This window comes from Oncorhynchus nerka, unplaced genomic scaffold (assembly GCF_034236695.1).
Source record: "Oncorhynchus nerka isolate Pitt River unplaced genomic scaffold, Oner_Uvic_2.0 unplaced_scaffold_1235, whole genome shotgun sequence".
In the NCBI taxonomy this organism is placed as follows: Eukaryota; Metazoa; Chordata; class Actinopteri; order Salmoniformes; family Salmonidae; genus Oncorhynchus; species Oncorhynchus nerka.
The window spans coordinates 102,501-124,183 of NW_027040098.1; the positions used below are offsets into that span (position 1 = coordinate 102,501).

At 50.1% G+C, this 21,683-nt stretch overlaps 1 protein-coding gene across 1 annotated transcript in view; it reads right to left on the minus strand.

The window, feature by feature from the left end:
- LOC115115045 (Krueppel-like factor 5) overlaps positions 1–18,033 on the minus strand; it is a 32,526-nt gene extending 14,493 nt beyond the window's left edge. The window contains exons 1-2 of the mRNA XM_065015872.1: positions 17,588–18,033; positions 8,465–9,560 (exon numbers count right to left, since the gene is read on the minus strand). Of these exons, the coding sequence (XP_064871944.1) occupies positions 8,465–9,560; positions 17,588–17,761 (1,270 nt within the window). The 5' untranslated portion in view covers positions 17,762–18,033. The remainder of the gene's footprint in view (positions 1–8,464; positions 9,561–17,587) is intronic.
- Positions 18,034–21,683: the final 3,650 nt, after the last annotated feature.

Genomic DNA, 21,683 nt, shown 5'->3' on the forward strand with positions numbered 1-21,683 from the left:
TCCGCAATACGAGCCCTCTCATCCCAATACGAGCCCTCTCATCCGCAATACGAGCCCTCTGATCCCAATACGAGCCCTCTCATCTACGAGCCCTCTCATCCGCAATACGAGCCCTCTCATCCGCAATCGAGCCCTCTCATCCCAATCGAGCCCTCTCATCTGCAATACGAGCCCTCTGATCCACAATACTCTCTACAGTATGTGTTCTACAATGCTATCTCTCAATGGAATGATGTTATACAATACTATTTGTTCAATACTATGTATATCTGTGGATTCCGCTGTTCTAGAATACTATATATCTGTGGATTCCGCTGTTCTAGAATACTATACATCTGTGGATTCCTCTGTTCTAGAATACTATACATCTGTGGATTCCTCTGTTCTAGAATACTATACATCTGTGGATTCCTCTGTTCTAGAATACTATACATCTGTGGATTCCTCTGTTCTAGAATACTACACATCTGTGGATTCCTCTGTTCTAGAATACTACACATCTGTGGAATCCTCTGTTCTAGAATACTACACATCTGTGGAATCCGTCAACTGTGGGACCTTATATAGACAGGTGTGTACCTTTTCAAATCATGTCCAATCAATTGAATTGACCACAGGTGGACTCCAATCAGGTTGTTGAAAGATCTCAAGGATGATCAATGGAAACAGGATGCACCTGAGCTCAATTTCGAGTCTCATAGCAAAGGGTCTGAATACTTATGTAAATAAGGTATTTCTGTTTTTAAATTAGCAGACATTTCTAAGAACCTGTGTTCTCTTTGTCATTATGGGGTAATGAGTAGATTGATGAGGAAATGTTTTTATTTTTAATAAATTAGCAAAAATGTTTAAACCTGTTTTTGCTTTGTCATTATGGGTTATACAACCGTCTCCCTGTTCTACAACACTGTCTCCCTGTTCTACAACACCGTCTCCCTGTTCTACAACACCGTCTCCCTGTTCTACAACACCGTCTCCCTGTTCTACAACACCGTCTCTACAGAGTTCTACAACACCGTCTCCCTGTTCTACAACACCGTCTCTACAGAGTTCTACAACACCGTCTCTACAGAGTTCTACAACACCGTCTCTACAGAGTTCTGCAACACCGTCTCTACAGAGTTCTGCAACACCGTCTCTACAGAGTTCTGCAACACCGTCTCTACAGAGTTCTACAACACCGTCTCCCTGTTCTCTACAGAGTTCTGCAACACCGTCTCTGTTACAACACCGTCTCTACAGAGTTCTGCAACACCGTCTCTACAGAGTTCTACAACACCGCTGTTCTCCTGTTCTACAACACCGTCTCTCCCTGTTCTACAACACCGTCTCTACAGAGTTCTACAACACCGTCTCTACAGAGTTCTACAACAACACCGTCTCCCTGTTCTACAACACCGTCAGAGTTCTACAGAGTCTCCCTTCTACAACACCGTCTCTACAGAGTTCTACAACACCGTCTCCCTGTTCTACAACACCGTCTCCCTGTTCTACAACACCGTCTCTACAGAGTTCTACAACACCGTCTCTACAGAGTTCTACAACACCGTCTCCCTGTTCTACAACACCGTCTCTACAGAGTTCTACAACACCGTCTCTACAGAGTTCTACAACACCGTCTCCCTGTTCTACAACACCGTCTCCCTGTTCTACAACACCGTCTCTACAGAGTTCTACAACACCGTCTCCCTGTTCTGCAACACCGTCTCTACAGAGTTCTACAACACCGTCTCTACAGAGTTCTACAACACCGTCTCTACCTGTTCTACAACACCGTCTCCTCTACAGAGTTCTGTTCTACAACACCGTCTCTACAGAGTTCTACAACACCGTCTCTACAGAGTTCTACAACACCGTCTCCCTGTTCTACAACACCGTCTCTACAGAGTTCTACAACACCGTCTCTACAGAGTTCTACAACACCGTCTCTACAGAGTTCTACAACACCGTCTCCCTGTTCTACAACACCGTCTCCCTGTTCTACAACACCGTCTCTACAGAGTTCTACAACACCGTCTCTACAGAGTTCTACAACACCGTCTCCCTGTTCTACAACACCGTCTCTACAGAGTTCTACAACACCGTCTCTACAGAGTTCTACAACACTGTCTCCCTGTTCTACAACACCGTCTCTACAGAGTTCTACAACACCGTCTCCCTGTTCTGCAACACCGTCTCTACAGAGTTCTACAACACTGTCTCCCTGTTCTACAACACCGCCTCTACAGAGTTCTACAACACCGTCTCTCTCTACACCGTCTCCTGTTCTACAACACCGTCTCCCTGTTCTGCAACACCGCCTCTACAGAGTTCTACAACACCGCCTCTACAGAGTTCTACAACACTGTCTCTACAGAGTTCTACAACACCGTCTCCCTGTTCTGCAACACCGCCTCTACAGAGTTCTGCAACACCGTCTCTACAGAGTTCTGCAACACCGTCTCTACAGAGTTCTACAACACCGCCTCTACAGAGTTCTACAACACCGTCTCTACAGAGTTCTACAACACCGTCTCTACAGAGTTCTGCAACACCGTCTCTACAGAGTTCTACAACACCGTCTCTACAGAGTTCTGCAACACCGTCTCTACAGAGTTCTACAACACCGTCTCCCTGTTCTGCAACACCGTCTCTACAGAGTTCTACAACACCGTCTCTACAGAGTTCTACAACACCGTCTCTACAGAGTTCTACAACACCGTCTCTACAGAGTTCTACAACACCGTCTCCAGAGTTCTGCAACACCGCCTCTACAGAGTTCTGCAACACCGCCTCTACAGAGTTCTGCAACACCGTCTCTACAGAGTTCTACAACACCGTCTCCCTGTTCTACAACACTGTCTCTACAGAGTTCTACAACACCGTCTCTACAGAGTTCTACAACACCGTCTCTACAGAGTTCTGCAACACCGTCTCTACAGAGTTCTACAACACCGTCTCTACAGAGTTCTGCAACACCGTCTCTACAGAGTTCTACAACACCGTCTCTACAGAGTTCTGCAACACCGTCTCTACAGAGTTCTACAACACCGTCTCTACAGAGTTCTACAACACCGTCTCTACAGAGTTCTACAACACCGTCTCTACAGAGTTCTACAACACCGTCTCTACAGAGTTCTACAACACCGCCTCTACAGAGTTCTGCTCCCCTTTACAACACGCCAGTCCAGACATGCTGAGGAGTTGAGTAAACCCTCCAATCACAGAGCCAGAGGCTATCTGACATCATCTAACATTAGTGAGAGGGCACGAGAGCTGCTGACAAGCAGGAGGAGCACATGAGTATTATATTAGCCCAAGAGGAGTTTGTTTATGTGTGTGTGTGTGTGTGTGTGTGTTTCAGTGGACTGACTGGTGTGTTTTTCTAACTGTGAAACACTGTCAGTTTGATGCAACCAATAAGAATCCGTCTCGGTCGTCCATTTCCTGTGTTTCTCTGACAGATCTCTAGAGCTTGGTTGCATCCAAAACGACACCCTGTTCCCTACATAGTGCACTACTTTTGACCAGGATTCTGGTCACAACAGGCACTACAGAGTTCTGCAACACCGGTCTACAGAGTTCTGGGAACATCCTACAGAGCTGGCTAAAAGCCTGCTGTCGATTACTGAATTATTCAACGTCATTCAGAGGCAACACACACAGAGAATAGTAATGTTTACTAAATTCACTGAGTCAGACCACCGCCCATAACACAGGACACTATGGACACTGAGCTAATCAGACCACCACCCATAACACAGGACACTATGGACACTGAGCTAGTCAGACCACCGCCCATAACACAGGACACTATGGACACTGAGCTAATCAGACCACCACCCATAACACAGGACACTGAGATAATCAGACCACCGCCCATAACACAGGACACTATGGACACTGAGCTAATCAGACCACCACCCATAACACAGGACACTGAGCTAATCAGACCACCGCCCATAACACAGGACACTATGGACACTGAGCTAGTCAGACCACCGCCCATAACACAGGACACTATGGACACTGAGCTAATCAGACCACCGCCCATAACACAGGACACTATGGACACTGAGCTAGTCAGACCACCGCCCATAACACAGGACCCTATAGACACTGAGCTAATCAGACCACAGGACACTGAGCTAGTCAGACCACCGCCCATAACACAGGACACTATAGACACTGAGCTAATCAGACCACCACCCATAACACAGGACACTATAGACACTGAGCTAATCAGACCACCACCCATAACACAGGACACTATAGACACTGAGCTAATCAGACCACCACCCATAACACAGGACACTATAGACACTGAGCTAATCAGACCACCACCCATAACACAGGACACTATAGACACTGAGCTAATCAGACCACCGCCCGTAACACAGGACACTATAGACACTGAGCTAATCAGACCACCGCCCATAACACAGGACACTATGGACACTGAGCTAATCAGACCACCGCCCATAACACAGGACACTGAGCTAGTCAGACCACCACCCATAACACAGGACACTATAGACACTGAGCTAGTCAGACCACCGCCCATAACACAGGACACTATGGACACTGAGCTAGTCAGACCACCGCCCATAACACAGGACACTATAGACACTGAGCTAATCAGACCACCAACCATAACACAGGACACTATAGACACTGAGCTACAGACCACCGCCCTACAACACAGGACACTCTGGACACTGAGCTAATCAGACACATACATAACACAGGACACTATGGACACTGAGCTAGTCAGACCACCACCCATAACACAGGACACTATAGACACTGAGCTAATCAGACCACCGCCCATAACACAGGACACCTAGACACTGAGCTAATCAGACCACAGGACACTATAGACACTGAGCTAATCAGACCACCACCCATAACACAGAGACACTATAGACACTGAGCTAGTCAGAACACCGCTCTACATAACACAACACTATGGACACTGAGCTAATCAGACCACCGCCCAGAACTTACAACACTATGGACACTGAGCTAGTCAGACCACCACCCATAACACAGGACACTATAGACACTGAGCTAATCAGACCACCGCCCATAACACAGGACACTATAGACACTGAGCTAATCAGACCACAGGACACTATAGACACTGAGCTAATCAGACCACCACCCATAACACAGGACACTATAGACACTGAGCTAGTCAGACCACCGCCCATAACACAGGACACTATGGACACTGAGCTAATCAGACCACCGCCCATAACACAGGACACTATGGACACTGAGCTAGTCAGACCACCACCCATAACACAGGACACTATAGACACTGAGCTAATCAGACCACCGCCCATAACACAGGACACTGAGCTAATCAGACCACCACCCATAACACAGGACACTGAGCTAATCAGACCACCACCCATAACACAGGACACTATGGACACTGAGCTAGTCAGACCACCACCCATAACACAGGACACTGAGCTAATCAGACCACCACCCATAACACAGGACACTATGGACACTGAGCTAGTCAGACCACCACCCATAACACAGGACACTATGGACACTGAGCTAATCAGACCACCACCCATAACACAGGACACTGAGCTAATCAGACCACCACCCATAACACAGGACACTGAGCTAATCAGACCACCACCCATAACACAGGACACTGAGCTAATCAGACCACCACCCATAACACAGGACACTGAGCTAATCAGACCACCGCCCATAACACAGGACACTGAGCTAATCAGACCACCACCCATAACACAGGACACTGAGCTAATCAGACCACCACCCATAACACAGGACACTGAGCTAATCAGACCACCACCCATAACACAGGACACTGAGCTAATCAGACCACCACCCATAACACAGGACACTATAGACACTGAGCTATAACACAGGACACTATAGACACTGAGCTAGTCAGACCACCACCCATAACACAGGACACTATAGACACTGAGCTAATCAGACCACCACCCATAACACAGGACACTGAGCTAGTCAGACCACCGCCCATAACACAGGACACTGAGCTAGTCAGACCACCACCCATAACACAGGACACTATAGACACTGAGCTAATCAGACCACCACCCATAACACAGGACACTATGGACACTGAGCTAATCAGACCACCACCCATAACACAGGACACTGAGCTAATCAGACCACCACCCATAACACAGGACACTGAGCTAATCAGACCACCACCCATAACACAGGACACTATGGACACTGAGCTAGTCAGACCACCACCCATAACACAGGACACTGAGCTAATCAGACCACCACCCATAACACAGGACACTATGGACACTGAGCTAGTCAGACCACCACCCATAACACAGGACACTGAGCTAATCAGACCACCACCCATAACACAGGACACTGAGCTAATTGATGGTAAACAACATATTGCATGTGAGCGAGGAACAAGCACAACGTCTTCATGATAAACTGAAATAGACGACCAACACACAGAAAGTAAACTAAAGTAAGCTCTGCAGCTGAGAGAGGGAGGGAGGGAGGGAGGAGGCACTGACAGTAGAGGGAGGGAGGGAGGAGGCCTGACAGTGGAGGGAGGGAGGGAGGGAGGGAGGGAGGGAGGGAGGGAGGGAGGGGAGGCCTGACAGTCAGAGGACCCATAAGGAGGCACTAGACAGTGGAGGGAGGGAGGGAGGAGGCCTGACAGTGGAGGGAGACAGGGAGCTAATCAGAGGGAGGGAGGGAGGGACACAGGAGGGAGGGAGGGAGGGAGGGACCCAGGGAGGGAGGAGGCACTGATAGACAGGAGGGAGGGAGGGACCAGCCCATAACAGGGAGGGAGGCCTGACAGTAGAGGGAGGGAGGGAGGGAGGACACTGACAGTGGAGGGAGGGAGGGAGGAGGGAGGCCTGACAGTAGAGGGAGGGAGGGAGGAGGCCTGACAGTGGAGGGAGGGAGGGAGGGAGGGAGGGAGGGAGACCAGGCCTAACACAGTACAGGAGGGAGGGAGGGAAAGACCTGACAGTAAGGGAGGACAGGGATGCCTGACAGTGGAGGGAGGGAGGAGGCCTGACAGTGGAAGGAGGGAGGAGGGACCCATAACACAGGACAGGGACACTGAGCAGTAGACCACCGGGATAAGGGAGGAGGCCTGACAGTGGAGGGAATCAGGGAGGCCTGACAGGACACTATAGACAGGGAGGGAGGAGGCCTGACAGTAGAGGAGGGGAGGGACTGAGGCCTAGTCAGTGGAGGGAGGGATAAGGGAGGAGGCCTGACAGTAGAGGGAGGGAGGGACCAGGCCTGACAGTGGAGGATGGGAGGGAGGGAGGGAGACCACCACCCAGGGAGGGAGGGAGGACAGGGAGGGAGGGAGGGAGGAGGGAGGCCTGACAGTAGAGGGAGGGAGGGAGGGACCAGGCCTGACAGTGGACAGGGAGGGAGGAGACCTGACCCAGTAACACAGGGAGGGAGGGAGGAGGCCTGACAGTAACACAGGACAGGGAGGGAGGGAGGGAGGCCTGACAGTAGAGCTGGGAGGGAGGGACCAGGCCTGACAGTAGAGGAGTAAGGAGGCACCACCCATAACAGAGGGAGGGAGGGAGGAGGCCTGACAGTGGAGGGAGGACAGGGAGGGAAGGGAGGGAGGGAGGGGACCCTAACACAGGACAGGGAGGGAGGGAGACCACCGCCCTAACACAGGACAGGGAGGAGGCCTGACAGTAAGGGAGGGAGAGCTAGGGAGGCCTGACATAAGGGAGGACAGGGAGGAGTCCTGACAGTAGAGGGAGGGAGGGATAACACTGACAGTATGGGGAGGGATAAGTCCTGACAGTGGAGGAGGGAGGACAGGAGGGAGGGAGGGAGGGAGGGGAGGCCTGACACTAGAGGGAGGGAGGGAGGGAGGAGGCCTGACAGTGGATTGGATGGGAGGGAGGAACAAGCACAACGTCTTCATGATAAACTGAAATAGACGACCAACACACAGAAAGTAAACCTAAAGTAAAGCTCTGCAGCTGAGAGAGGGAGGGAGGGAGGGAGGAGGCCTGACAGTAGAGGGAGGGAGGGAGGAGGCCTGACAGTGGAGGGAGGGAGGGAGGGAGGGAGGGAGGGAGGGAGGGAGGCCTGACAGTAGAGGGAGGGAGGGAGGGAGGAGGCCTGACAGTGGAGGGAGGGAGGGAGGGAGGCCTGACAGTAGAGGGAGGGAGAGAGGGAGGCCTGACAGTAGAGGGAGGGAGGGAGGGAGGAGTCCTGACAGTAGAGGGAGGGAGGGATAAGTCCTGACAGTAGAGGGAGGGATAAGTCCTGACAGTGGAGGGAGGGAGGGAGGGAGGGGTCCTGACAGTAGAGGGAGGGAGGGGTCCTGACAGTAGAGGGAGGGAGGGAGGGAGGGAGGGAGGGAGGGAGGGAGGGAGGGAGGGAGGGGTCCTGACAGTAGAGGGAGGGAGGGATAAGTCCTGACAGTAGAGGGAGGTGTCCTGACCTGGGAAGTCACAGTGGTGTATCCTCCTCTTCTCCAGGTCTGGGTTGGTCCTGCGGTTGTAGCGGACCTGCATGGACTGGTTCAGGCTTGGAGCTGGGCCGCAGCCTGGGGTTGGAGTTAGACTTGAGGCTGAGGGCCGAGCCACACCGGTGGGGGAAAGACTGGGGGAGACGCTCACTCCCAGCTTGGAGGCGATAGTGGCGGCATATGAAGGGGGAGGCGAGAGATTCTGAAGGAGGTCCTTCTGACGATCTGGGGAGCTGGGCTCCGAGCTGGGAGGAGAGGGGGGCAGGTAGGGGGCCTTGGCCTGATGGTGCTGGGGCTGCTGGAGGAAGTGAGGGTGAGGGTAGGCCCCTCCCACGCTGTGCAGCCCACCACAGTAGCTTTCCTTGGCACTCTGTAGTTGTTGGTGTTGCTGCTGGGCCTGGGCGGCTAAGTGTAGGTCGTGGAAGGTGTGCATGACGGGCGAGGGACCGGAACCTCCGTGATGCTGCCCCGCCCGGTGATGAGCATTGTTGCCGTGGTGATGCATGGGCGCGAGAGGGGCGGAGTCCAGCTCCGCAGAGAGCAGCTGGAACAGAGAGTCGTCGTGAGGCAGATCGAACGACCCCAGCTCCTCCTTCACGTAAACAGAACCTCCCGTTGCCACGGCGTCAGAGGTCGGGTCACCACCACCCGACGGGCTGAACACACTAGTGAACTCTGGTAACGAAGAAGAAGAAGAAGAAGACACCGACGTTACCGTGGAAAGGCTGATGCTGTTACTGTGGACGCTACTGCTGGGGCAGTGAGGGTGAGGATGGGCGAAGGGAGAGGAGGACGGGGGTTCTGTTTTGACCTGCTGGCCCATGCCTCCGCCGTTACCCCCAGGCCCTGGGCGTGCCGGCCGACACAAGCCCATCCTCAGGTAGGCCAGGTCGGGCAGGAAGACGTTCATGTTGATGCTGTAAGGAGATCCACCCTGGTCGTCGCCAAAGAAGTGATCCATCACAGAGGCACTGTCCCGCCGAGACTTGTTCTGCTCTGAAGGGTCAGGATGGGGCATCAGGAGAGGCGTCTGGGGGGAGAGGTACTTATCCAGCTCACTCTTCCCTGTCTGAGGAGAGACAGAAAACAGACTTACTTAAAAGGTTGGCTCATTATTATTTCTGAACCAAATCTCTATTTTGGTTGTAAATGGAATGTTATAAAAAAAATAATCATGATGTTTTTTGGGGCGATTTCACTTTGTTTTAATAAACTTAATAGAGAAACAATCCTTTAATTGATTTTGTTTTCATTAACTTAATAGTGGAAACAATATTTTTAATTTATTTGGTTTTAATTAACATAATGAAACAATCCTTTAATTGATTTTTCTTACATCTTTGATCATCAAGTGATACAATCAGTATGATCAACATGCTGCATTGGACAGGAAGAATACGTTCAGGTATCAACATGCTGCATTGGACAGGAAGAATACGTTCAGGTATCGACATGCTGCATTGGACAGGAAGAATACGTTCAGGTATCGACATGCTGCATTGGACAGGAAGAATATCAGGTATCAACATGCTGCATTGGACAGGAAGAATACGTTCAGGTATCAACATGCTGCATTGGACAGGAAGAATACGTTCAGGTATCGACATGCTGCATTGGACAGGAAGAATACGTTCAGGTATCGACATGCTGCATTGGACAGGAAGAATACGTTCAGGTATCGACATGCTGCATTGACAGGAAGAATACGTTCAGGTATCGACATGCTGCATTGGACAGGAAGAATACGTTCAGGTATCGACATGCTGCATTGGACAGGAAGAATACGTTCAGGTATCGACATGCTGCATTGGACAGGAAGAATACGTTCAGGTATCGACATGCTGCATTGGACAGGAAGAATACGTTCAGGTATCGACATGCTGCATTGGACAGGAAGAATACGTTCAGGTATCGACATGCTGCATTGGACAGGAAGAATACGTTCAGGTATCGACATGCTGCATTGGACAGGAAGAATACGTTCAGGTATCGACATGCTGCATTGGACAGGAAGAATACGTTCAGGTATCGACATGCTGCATTGGACAGGAAGAATACGTTCAGGTATCGACATGCTGCATTGGACAGGAAGAATACGTTCAGGTATCGACATGCTGCATTGGACAGGAAGAATACGTTCAGGTATCGACATGCTGCATTGGACAGGAAGAATACGTTCAGGTATCGACATGCTGCATTGGACAGGAAGAATACGTTCAGGTATCGACATGCTGCATTGAACACGTTCAGGGACAGGACAGGAAGAATACGTTCAGGTATCGACATGCTGCATTGGACAGGAAGAATACGTTCAGGTATCGACATGCTGCATTGGACAGGAAGAATACGTTCAGGTATCGACATGCTGCATTGGACAGGAAGAATACGTTCAGGTATCGACATGCTGCATTGGACAGGAAGAATACGTTCAGGTATCAACATGCTGCATTGGACAGGAAGAATACGTTCAGGTATCGACATGCTGCATTGGACAGGAAGAATACGTTCAGGTATCGACATGCTGCATTGGACAGGAAGAATACGTTCAGGTATCGACATGCTGCATTGGACAGGAAGAATACGTTCAGGTATCGACATGCTGCATTGGACAGGAAGAATACGTTCAGGTATCAACATGAAGTTCAATCATTTACAGTTCAAATGTGTTGGTACAGCTCATTGAAATAATGCTTCAAATGAAAAGCTATTTTATCACGATTACTCGTCTTTGGTGTGTGAGAAAAAAGCATAGAAGCTGTGAAAAAGAGATTAATTATCGCTTATTCTACAAATATATTCTAAAAGAAAGATGGCCTGGACACATTTGTTGGTACCCCTCAGAAAAGATCATAAATAATTAGATTATAGTGATAAGAAAACTAATTTGTTTCTTTAATTATCATCACACAACACACACACACACAACCCGTCAGCGCAGACTCAGAGGTTCAGGTCTGTAGGACGGAGAACACACAGACACACACACACACACACACACACACACACACACACACACGTCTCCAATCATTTTAGTAATCAGTAATCCAGCCTATTTAAATGGAGAGAAGTCCATCACTGTGCTGTTTGGTATCATTGTGGTCACCACACGGACCATGGACCAGAGTAAAGTAGTCACTGAGCTGTTTGGTATCATTGTGGTCACCACACTGACCATGGACCAGAGTAAAGTAGTCACTGAGCTGTTTGGTATCATTGTGGTCACCACACTGACCATGGACCAGAGTAAAGTAGTCACTGAGCTGTTTGGTATCATTGTGGTCACCACACTGACCATGGACCAGAGTAAAGTAGTCACTGAGCTGTTTGGTATCATTGTGGTCACCACACTGACCATGGACCAGAGTAAAGTAGTCACTGAGCTGTTTGGTATCATTGTGTTGCACCACACTGACCATGGACCAGAGTAAAGTAGTCACTGAGCTGTTTGGTATCATTGTGGTCACCACACTGACCATGGACCAGAGTAAAGTAGTCACTGAGCTGTTTGGTATCATTGTGGTCACCACACTGACCATGGACCAGAGTAAAGTAGTCACTGAGCTGTTTGGTATCATTGTGTTGCACCACACTGACCATGGACCAGAGTAAAGTAGTCACTGAGCTGTTTGGTATCATTGTGGTCACCATACTGACCATGGACCAGAGTAAAGCTACGGAGAGATTTGTCTGAGATCAGAAAGACCAATAAAAGACCATCCTGGTAAAAGGTAAAGGCTACGAGACCATCTCCAAGCAGCTTGATGTTCCTGTGACGAACAGTTGAACATCTTATTTAAGGAGACGTTTTTAAGGTCCGTGGAACTGCCTTCCTGGGCGCGGCAGCAAGAGGGAAAAAATGGACCCCAGATTGATCAGGAGACTGGTAGAAAAGGAAGAACCAAGGATAACTGCCAAATAGATACAAGCTGAACTCCAACGTGTTCCGCTTTTTTTTTTGGAGCGAAAGTGGATTCCATAGAAGAAGAAGACCCAGGAGGACTCCACTTTTGAAAAAAAAAACAGACTGGAATTTGCTCAAAGGGATATTGACAAGCCACAATCCTTCTGGGAGAATGTCCTTTGGTACAGATGAGTACAAAACTGGAGCTTTTTGGCAAGTCACATCAGCTCTACGTTCACAGATTAAGAAATTCAGTTTTTAAAGAAAAGAACACCATACCTACAGTGAAACATGGAGGAGGCTGGGTAATGTGTTGGGGCTGCTGTACAGTGAAACATGGAGGAGGCTGGGTAATGTGTTGGGGCTGCTGTACAGTGAAACATGGAGGAGGCTGGGTAATGTGTTGGGGCTGCTGTACAGTGAAACATGGAGGAGGCTGGGTAATGTGTTGGGGCTGCTGTACAGTGAAACATGGAGGAGGCTGGGTTATGTGTTGGGGCTGCTGTACAGTGAAACATGGAGGAGGCTGGGTAATGTGTTGGGGCTGCTGTACAGTGAAACATGGAGGAGGCTGGGTAATGTGTTGGGGCTGCTGTACAGTGAAACATGGAGGAGGCTGGGTAATGTGTTGGGGCTGCTGTACAGTGAAACATGGAGGAGGCTGGGTAATGTGTTGGGGCTGCTGTACAGTGAAACATGGAGGAGGCTGGGTAATGTGTTGGGGCTGCTGTACAGTGAAACATGGAGGAGGCTGGGTAATGTGTTGGGGCTGCTGTACAGTGAAACATGGAGGAGGCTGGGTAATGTGTTGGGGCTGCTGTACAGTGAAACATGGAGGAGGCTGGGTAATGTGTTGGGGCTGCTGTACAGTGAAACATGGAGGAGGCTGGGTAATGTGTTGGGGCTGCTGTACAGTGAAACATGGAGGAGGCTGGGTAATGTGTTGGGGCTGCTGTACAGTGAAACATGGAGGAGGCTGGGTTATGTGTTGGGGCTGCTGTACAGTGAAACATGGAGGAGGCTGGGTAATGTGTTGGGGCTGCTGTACAGTGAAACATGGAGGAGGCTGGGTAATGTGTTGGGGCTGCTGTACAGTGAAACATGGAGGAGGCTGGGTAATGTGTTGGGGCTGCTGTACAGTGAAACATGGAGGAGGCTGGGTAATGTGTTGGGGCTGCTGTACAGTGAAACATGGAGGAGGCTGGGTAATGTGTTGGGGCTGCTGTACAGTGAAACATGGAGGAGGCTGGGTAATGTGTTGGGGCTGCTGTACAGTGAAACATGGAGGAGGCTGGGTAATGTGTTGGGGCTGCTGTACAGTGAAACATGGAGGAGGCTGGGTAATGTGTTGGGGCTGCTGTACAGTGAAACATGGAGGAGGCTGGGTAATGTGTTGGGGCTGCTGTACAGTGAAACATGGAGGAGGCTGGGTAATGTGTTGGGGCTGCTGTACAGTGAAACATGGAGGAGGCTGGGTAATGTGTTGGGGCTGCTGTACAGTGAAACATGGAGGAGGCTGGGTAATGTGTTGGGGCTGCTGTACAGTGAAACATGGAGGAGGCTGGGTAATGTGTTGGGGCTGCTGTACAGTGAAACATGGAGGAGGCTGGGTAATGTGTTGGGGCTGCTGTACAGTGAAACATGGAGGAGGCTGGGTTATGTGTTGGGGCTGCTGTACAGTGAAACATGGAGGAGGTAATGTGTTGGGGCTGCTGTGTTGCGCCTGGCACAGGGTGCCTCAAATCAGTGCAGGACACCATACCTACAGTGAAGCATGGAGGAGGCTGGGTTATGTGTTGGGGCTGCTGTGTTGCGCCTGGCACAGAGGGGTGCCTTGAATCAGTGCAGGACGCCATACCTACAGTGAAGCATGGAGGAGGCTGGGTTATGTGTTGGGGCTGCTGTGTTGCGCCTGGCACAGGGTGCCTTGAATCAGTGCAGGACGCCATACCTACAGTGAAGCATGGAGGAGGCTGGGTTATGTGTTGGGGCTGCTGTGTTGCGCCTGGCACAGAGGGGTGCCTTGAATCAGTGCAGGACGCCATACCTACAGTGAAGCATGGAGGAGGCTGGGTTATGTGTTGGGGCTGCTGTGTTGCGCCTGGCACAGAGGGGTGCCTTGAATCAGTGCAGGACGCAATGAAATCTCCAGACTATCAAGGCATTCTGGAGCCAAACGTAATGCCCAGCGTGAGAAATCTCTGTCTCAGTCGCAGGTTTCCTCCAAACAAGATATCGACCCAAAACACACAGCTAAACACGTCCATAGAATGGATAACAACAAAACATTATTCTGAAGAGGCCTTCTAATGACTCCTGATCTGAATCCTACAGTCTGGAGAAAGCACCCATCAAACCTGAGACAGCTGGAGCAGTTTGCTCAGGAAGAGTGGGCCAAACTACCTGTTAACAGGTGCAGGAGTCACCCAGCAAACCTGAGACAGTCAAACCTGGAGCAGTTTGCTCAGGAAAAGTGGGCCGAACTACCTGTTAACAGGTGCAGGAGTCACCCAGCAAACCTGAGACAGTCAAACCTGGAGCAGTTTGCTCAGGAAGAGTGGGCCAAACTACCTGTTAACAGGTACAGGAGTCACCCATCAAACCTGAGACACCTGGAGCAGTTTGCTCAGGAAGAGTGGGTCAAACTACCTGTTAACAGGTGCAGGAGTCACCCATCAAACCTGAGACAGTCAAACCTGGAGCAGTTTGCTCAGGAAGAGTGGGCCAAACTACCTGTTAACAGGTACAGGAGTCACCCATCAAACCTGAGACACCTGGAGCAGTTTGCTCAGGAAGAGTGGGTCAAACTACCTGTTAACAGGTGCAGGAGTCACCCATCAAACCTGAGACAGTCAAACCTGGAGCAGTTTGCTCAGGAAGAGTGGGCCAAACTACCTGTTAACAGGTGCAGGAGTCTCACTGAGAGCTACAGAGAACATTTGATTGCAGTGATTACCTCTGAAGGTTGTGCCACATAATATTAGGTTTAAGGGTCCCATCATTTGTGTCCAAGTCATTTTATTATGTACAATATTATGTTGAATAAAAAAATAAAGAAACAAAGTTTGATTTTTATTAACTAAATAATAAATAATTACTTTTGTAAATGTCAAGTTATTTCAGAGAAAATGGTACATTCTTTGTTTTTTTTGTGAAGAGGTACCAACAAACCTGAACATGTCTGTAATGCAACTTCATCTATCATGTCAAACCTCATACAGATGGAGGATCATAATTTGACCTATATTGTCACATACAAAATAATCCTGCAGCAATAGGATCTGAACGTTTAGTCCATAATGTTACTTGATCGGTCGATAGGCTCTTAGCTGGTCCGAAAAGTAGACTACGTGGAAAAAGTGCAATACTGTAAAATAGAAATCGTGTGTTAGTAGTATGGGTTTAATCGATGCAAAGGGGGAAATTATCCGCAAGAAAAGAGTGATCAAATTAAGATACTACATTCTGTACAGTCCATTTATTAAGAGTTCAGAACCAGTGTTTGACGGTGTCATGCTGAAACTATGTGGTGGCCAGTGGGATGAGGAGTCCGGTAGTAATGTCTGATAGGACAGACAGAGTCACCAGGCAGACATGTGTCAAGTAGCCTTCAGTGAGCTGCTGCCACATTCCCACCTCAGCTGTAAACTGTCCTCACACCAACCAGACCAGAGGGCTTTAAACAGGCCCTGTCTGCTTCCCAAACGGCACCCACAGGGCTGTGATTAAAACTAGTGCACTACATAGGGAATAGGGAGCCATTAACGTCGTGTTAAAAGTAGTGCACTATATAGGGAATAGGGTGCCATTAACGTCGGGTTAAAAGTAGTGCACTACATAGGGAATAGGGTGCCATTAACGTTGGGTTAAAACTAGTGCACTACATAGGGAATAGGGTGCCATTAACGTCGGGTTAAAAGTAGTGCACTACATAGGGAATAGGGAGCCATTAACGTCGTGTTAAAAGTAGTGCACTACATAGGGAATAGGGAGCCATTAACGTCGGGTTAAAACTAGTGCACTACATAGGGAATAGGGTGCCATTTGGGACAGCAGCCTACTGACAGGTGGTCATGATGAAGGAATGAACCTGACTCTCTCTCTCCATTCCTTCTGCTCAGGAGAAAAACAAAACACACACACACCACCATCATAAATACTCTTCAGGCTCCACATAAATAACTCATTAAAGATCATTCAACTAATGGAGGAAATGGTTACTGGACATTGGCAAGGAAAAACACCCTCCCTGTTGGTGCTTCTCCTGTCCCGCAAAGAAACTGCTCTGTCCTGTTCTTTACGCAATGGCCTGCTGGCTGGAGGAACGCTTTTCTATTTCTGTCGTTTAGATCGTCCAGCTGTTAACTGGTCATGTATATGTGCCACAAGTGTTCCGATTAAGGCGGTCGGGCTGTCTGTCTGTCGACATTGCTGGGAAGTTTCTACCTACTATATCGGGTTGGGTCCGGACTCGCACCGTGCGTTAGAGAGTAGATGGGATCGGACGGAGTCAGTTGTTGATGGGAATGGTAGCCAAGAAACCAATTGTGAGCGTGTGAGCAACTGGCACTGTCTGGCATAGCTGCCTGTCCTACCAGTTCCAATGAACTATGAGCTAAATGCGTCTTGCTATTTTTTTTTTTTAACTAGGCAAGTCAGTTAAGAACAAATTCTTATTTACAATGACGGCCTAGAAACAATGGGTTAACTGCCTGTTCAGGGGCATTGAATCCCCCAAGCTGACAAGGTAACAATCTTTCACCTTGTCAGCTTGGGGGATTCAATCCAGCAACCTTTCAGTTACTAGTCCAACACTCTAACCACTAAGCTACCTGCCGTTCCGACGATGTCTCTCGTTCCCAATCATGTAATCTTCCTGCTGTGTCCCGACCCATAGGCCTACACATCGAATGATAAAATACTTACGACCATAAACAACATCAGACGTTATTATTACGCACAATTAAAGCGCCAATCTCCTCTACATTTTTAAAAATAATACTATAGAATTCCCCACATCACAGCAAAACGAACAGCCTTTAGTGCTTTGCAACATGCCAACCAACCTCGCCCATTCTGAGATAAAGAATAGCCTACACCGGGGAGAACATCTCAACACCGGGGAGGACATCTGAACACCGGGGAGGACATCTGAACACCGGGAAGAACATCTCAACACTGACTAACTACATTACCTGGTGCGCGTATTCACTCTGTCCACTCCTTTCCGTCAGTAGGTTCTTGGTATCGAAACCGAACAGAGCCGACTCCTCGGCCGGGAAGCCTTCCGAAAGCATGGGCTTGAGCAGGGTGTAGAACATCTCGTCCTGCCCGGTCCCAGCGCTCATCGTGATCAGCGTCGCGGCCATATAAATTTACTCCCCACCGGAATAACAAGGTGCGAGCGGCCGCAATAATAATCATATAATAACGACAGATGAAACGGGACGGTGCACGAGAGGACCGACTGTAGCGATGTATTCGAGTCTGTGTGTAGTCTAATTAGCGATCTCGTCTGACTGGGTTATCCACTCCACTTGTCTCGGTTCGGTAGGACGGGAGTCTGTTGGGATAGTTCAAAGCTTCTGCTCTTTTCTATCCATGTCAACTCATGCGATGAGAGGAAGCGAGGCGGGCGTGGGGCAGGTTCAGTCGGTTTAGTGTTTCAAAAAAAAAAAGTCAGGGCGTGGCCAACAAATAAGACAGAACAGAAACGCCTCACACACCGTCAAAACGCCTTTTTGTACAACAACAGTAAACAGCTCCCCGGCACCGAGACCCCTTCACGGAGGGCTTCTCTCTCCCTAAAGCCACGTTTACTAAATATGTAGCTAGGTTACACACATACCAAGGAACGCTCATTATTATCCTTATTACTCACCATGGTTCGTGTTCTCAAGCGTTGCCCTGCATCATTTCACAGGGTTCCCCCCTGCGCCTCTAGAACATTTTCTATCAACACCAAATAAAATCATTGTTTTGTTTATCACATGTCTGTACATTCTGTGGAATGTGCCTCTACTGGGAATATTAAACTGTAGTCGACACGTTTATTTTTCATCCCTTAATTTATTCATATTCTGAATGATTACGTCATACAGAAGTTTACGTCATACATATTTTTATATTGAAGTTATTTTCGAGGTTCATTGATCAAATTGGCTGACCAGGGTGATGGAGTAACTGACCAGGGTGATGGAGTAGCTGACCAGGGTGATGGAGTAGCTGACCAGGGTGATGGAGTAGCTGACCAGGGTGATGGAGTAGCTGACCAGGGTGATGGAGTAGCTGACCAGGGTGATGGAGTAACTGACCAGGGTGATGGAGTAGCTGACCAGGGTGATGGAGTAGCTGACCAGGGTGATGGAGTAGCTGACCAGGGTGATGGAGTAACTGACCAGGGTGATGGAGTAGCTGACCAGGGTGATGGAGTAGCTGACCAGGGTGATGGAGTAGCTGACCAGGGTGATAAACCCACTGACCAGGGTGATGGAGTAGCTGACCAGGGTGATGGAGTAACTGACCAGGGTGATGGAGTAGCTGACCAGGGTGATGGAGTAACTGACCAGGGTGATGGAGTAGCTGACCAGGGTGATGGAGTAGCTGACCAGGGTGATGGAGTAACTGACCAGGGTGATGGAGTAGCTGACCAGGGTGATGGAGTAGCTGACCAGGGTGATGGAGTAACTGACCAGGGTGATGGAGTAGCTGACCAGGGTGATGGAGTAACTGACCAGGGTGATGGACCACTGACCAGGGTGATGGAGTAGCTGACCAGGGTGATGGAGTAGCTGACCAGGGTGATAAACCCACTGACCAGGGTGATGGAGTAGCTGACCAGGGTGATGGACCAGATAAACCCACTGACCAGGGTGATGGAGTAGCTGACCAGGGTGATGGAGTAGCTGACCAGGGTGATGGAGTAACTGACCAGGGTGATGGAGTAACTGACCAGGGTGATGGAGTAGCTGACCAGGGTGATGGAGTAGCTGACCAGGGTGATGGAGTAGCTGACCAGGGTGATAAACCCACTGACCAGGGTGATGGAGTAGCTGACCAGGGTGATGGAAACCCACTGACCAGGGTGATGGAAACCCACTGACCAGGGTGATGGAGTAGCTGACCAGGGTGATGGAGTAGCTGACCAGGGTGATGGAGTAGCTGACCAGGGTGATGGAGTAGCTGACCAGGGTGATAAACCCATGGTGATACCCACTGACCAGGGTGATACACCCACTGACCAGGGTGATAAACCCACTGACCAGGGTGATGGAGTAGCTGCAGGGTGATGACCAGGGTGATGGAGTAGGGTGATAAACCCACTGACCAGGGTGATGGAGTAGCTGACCAGGGTGATAAACCCACTGACCAGGGTGATAAACTCACTGACCAGGGTGATGGAGTAGCTGACCAGGGTGATAAACATGCTGACCAGGGTGATAAACCCACTGACCAGGGTGATAAACCCACTGACCAGCTGACCAGGGTGATAAACCCATGACCAGGGTGATGGAGTGGCTGACCAGGGTGATAAACCCATGACCAGGGAGTACCCACTGACCAGGGTGATGGAGTAGCTGACCAGGGTGATAAACCCACTGACCAGGGTGATGGAGTAGCTGCTGACCATGGGTGATGGAGTAGCTGACCAGGGTGATGTGATGGAGTAGCTGACCAGGGTGATAAACCCACTGACCAGGGTGATAAACCCACTGACCAGGGTGATAAACCCACTGACCAGGGTGATGGAGTAGCTGACCAGGGTGATAAACCCACTGACCAGGGTGATGGAGTAGCTGACCAGGGTGATAAACCCACTGACCAGGGTGATAAACCCACTGACCAGGGTGATAAACCCACTGACCAGGGTGATGGAGTAGCTGACCAGGGTGATAAACCCACTGACCAGGGTGATAAACCCACTGACCAGGGTGATAAACCCACTGACCAGGGTGATGGAGTAGCTGACCAGGGTGATAAACCCACTGACCAGGGTGATGGAGTAGCTGACCAGGGTGATAAACCCACTGACCAGGGTGATAAACCCACTGACCAGGGTGATGGAGTAGCTGACCAGGTGATAAACCCACTGACCAGGGTGATGGAGTGGCTGACCTGATAAACCCAGGACCAGGGTGATAAACCCACTGACCAGGGTGATGGAGTAGCTGACCAGGTGTGACCAGGGTGGTAGCTGACCAGGGTGATAAACCCACTGACCAGGGTGATGGAGTAGCTGACCAGGGTGATAAACCCACTGACAGGGTGATGGAGTAGCTGACCAGGGTGATAAACCCACTGACCAGGGTGATGGAGTAGCTGACCAGGGTGATAAACCCACTGACCAGGTGATAAACCCACTGACACTGACCAGGGTGATAAACCCACTGACCAGGGTGATGGAGTAGCTGACCAGGGTGATAAACCTGCTGACCAGGGTGATGGAGTAGCTGACCAGGGTGATAAACCCACTGACCAGGGTGATGGAGTAGCTGACCAGGGTGATAAACCACTGACCAGGGTGATAAACCCAGCTGACCAGGGTGATAAACCCACGACCACTGACCAGGGTGATAAACCCACTGACATGGGTGATGGAGTAGCTGACCAGGGTGATTAACCTGCTGACCAGGGTGATGGAGTGGCTGACCAGGGTGATGGAGTGGCTGACCAGGGTGATAAACCTGCTGACCAGGGTGATGGAGTAGCTGACCAGGGTGATGGAGTAGCTGACCAGGGTGATGGAGTAGCTGACCAGGGTGATAAACCCGCTGACCAGGGTGATGGAGTAGCTGACCAGGGTGATACACCTGCTGACCAGGGTGATGGAGTAGCTGACCAGGGTGATAAACCCACTGACCAGGGTGATGGAGTGGCTGACCAGGGTGATGGAGTATCTGACCAGGGTGATGGAGTGGCTGACCAGGGTGATAAACCCGCTGACCAGGGTGATGGAGTAGCTGACCAGGGTGATGGAGTAGCTGACCAGGGTGATAAACCTGCTGACATGGGTGATGGAGTGGCTGACCAGGGTGATAAACCTGCTGACAGGGTGATGGAGTAGCTGACCAGGGTGATAAACCCACTGACCCGGAGTAGCTGACCAGGGTGATAAACCTGCTGACCAGGGTGATGGAGTAGCTGACCAGGGTGATAAACCCACTGACATGGGTGATGGAGTAGCTGACCAGGGTGATAAACCCACTGACATGGGTGATGGAGTAGCTGACCAGGGTGATAAACCTGCTGACCAGGGTGATGGAGTGGCTGACCAGGGTGATGGAGTGGCTG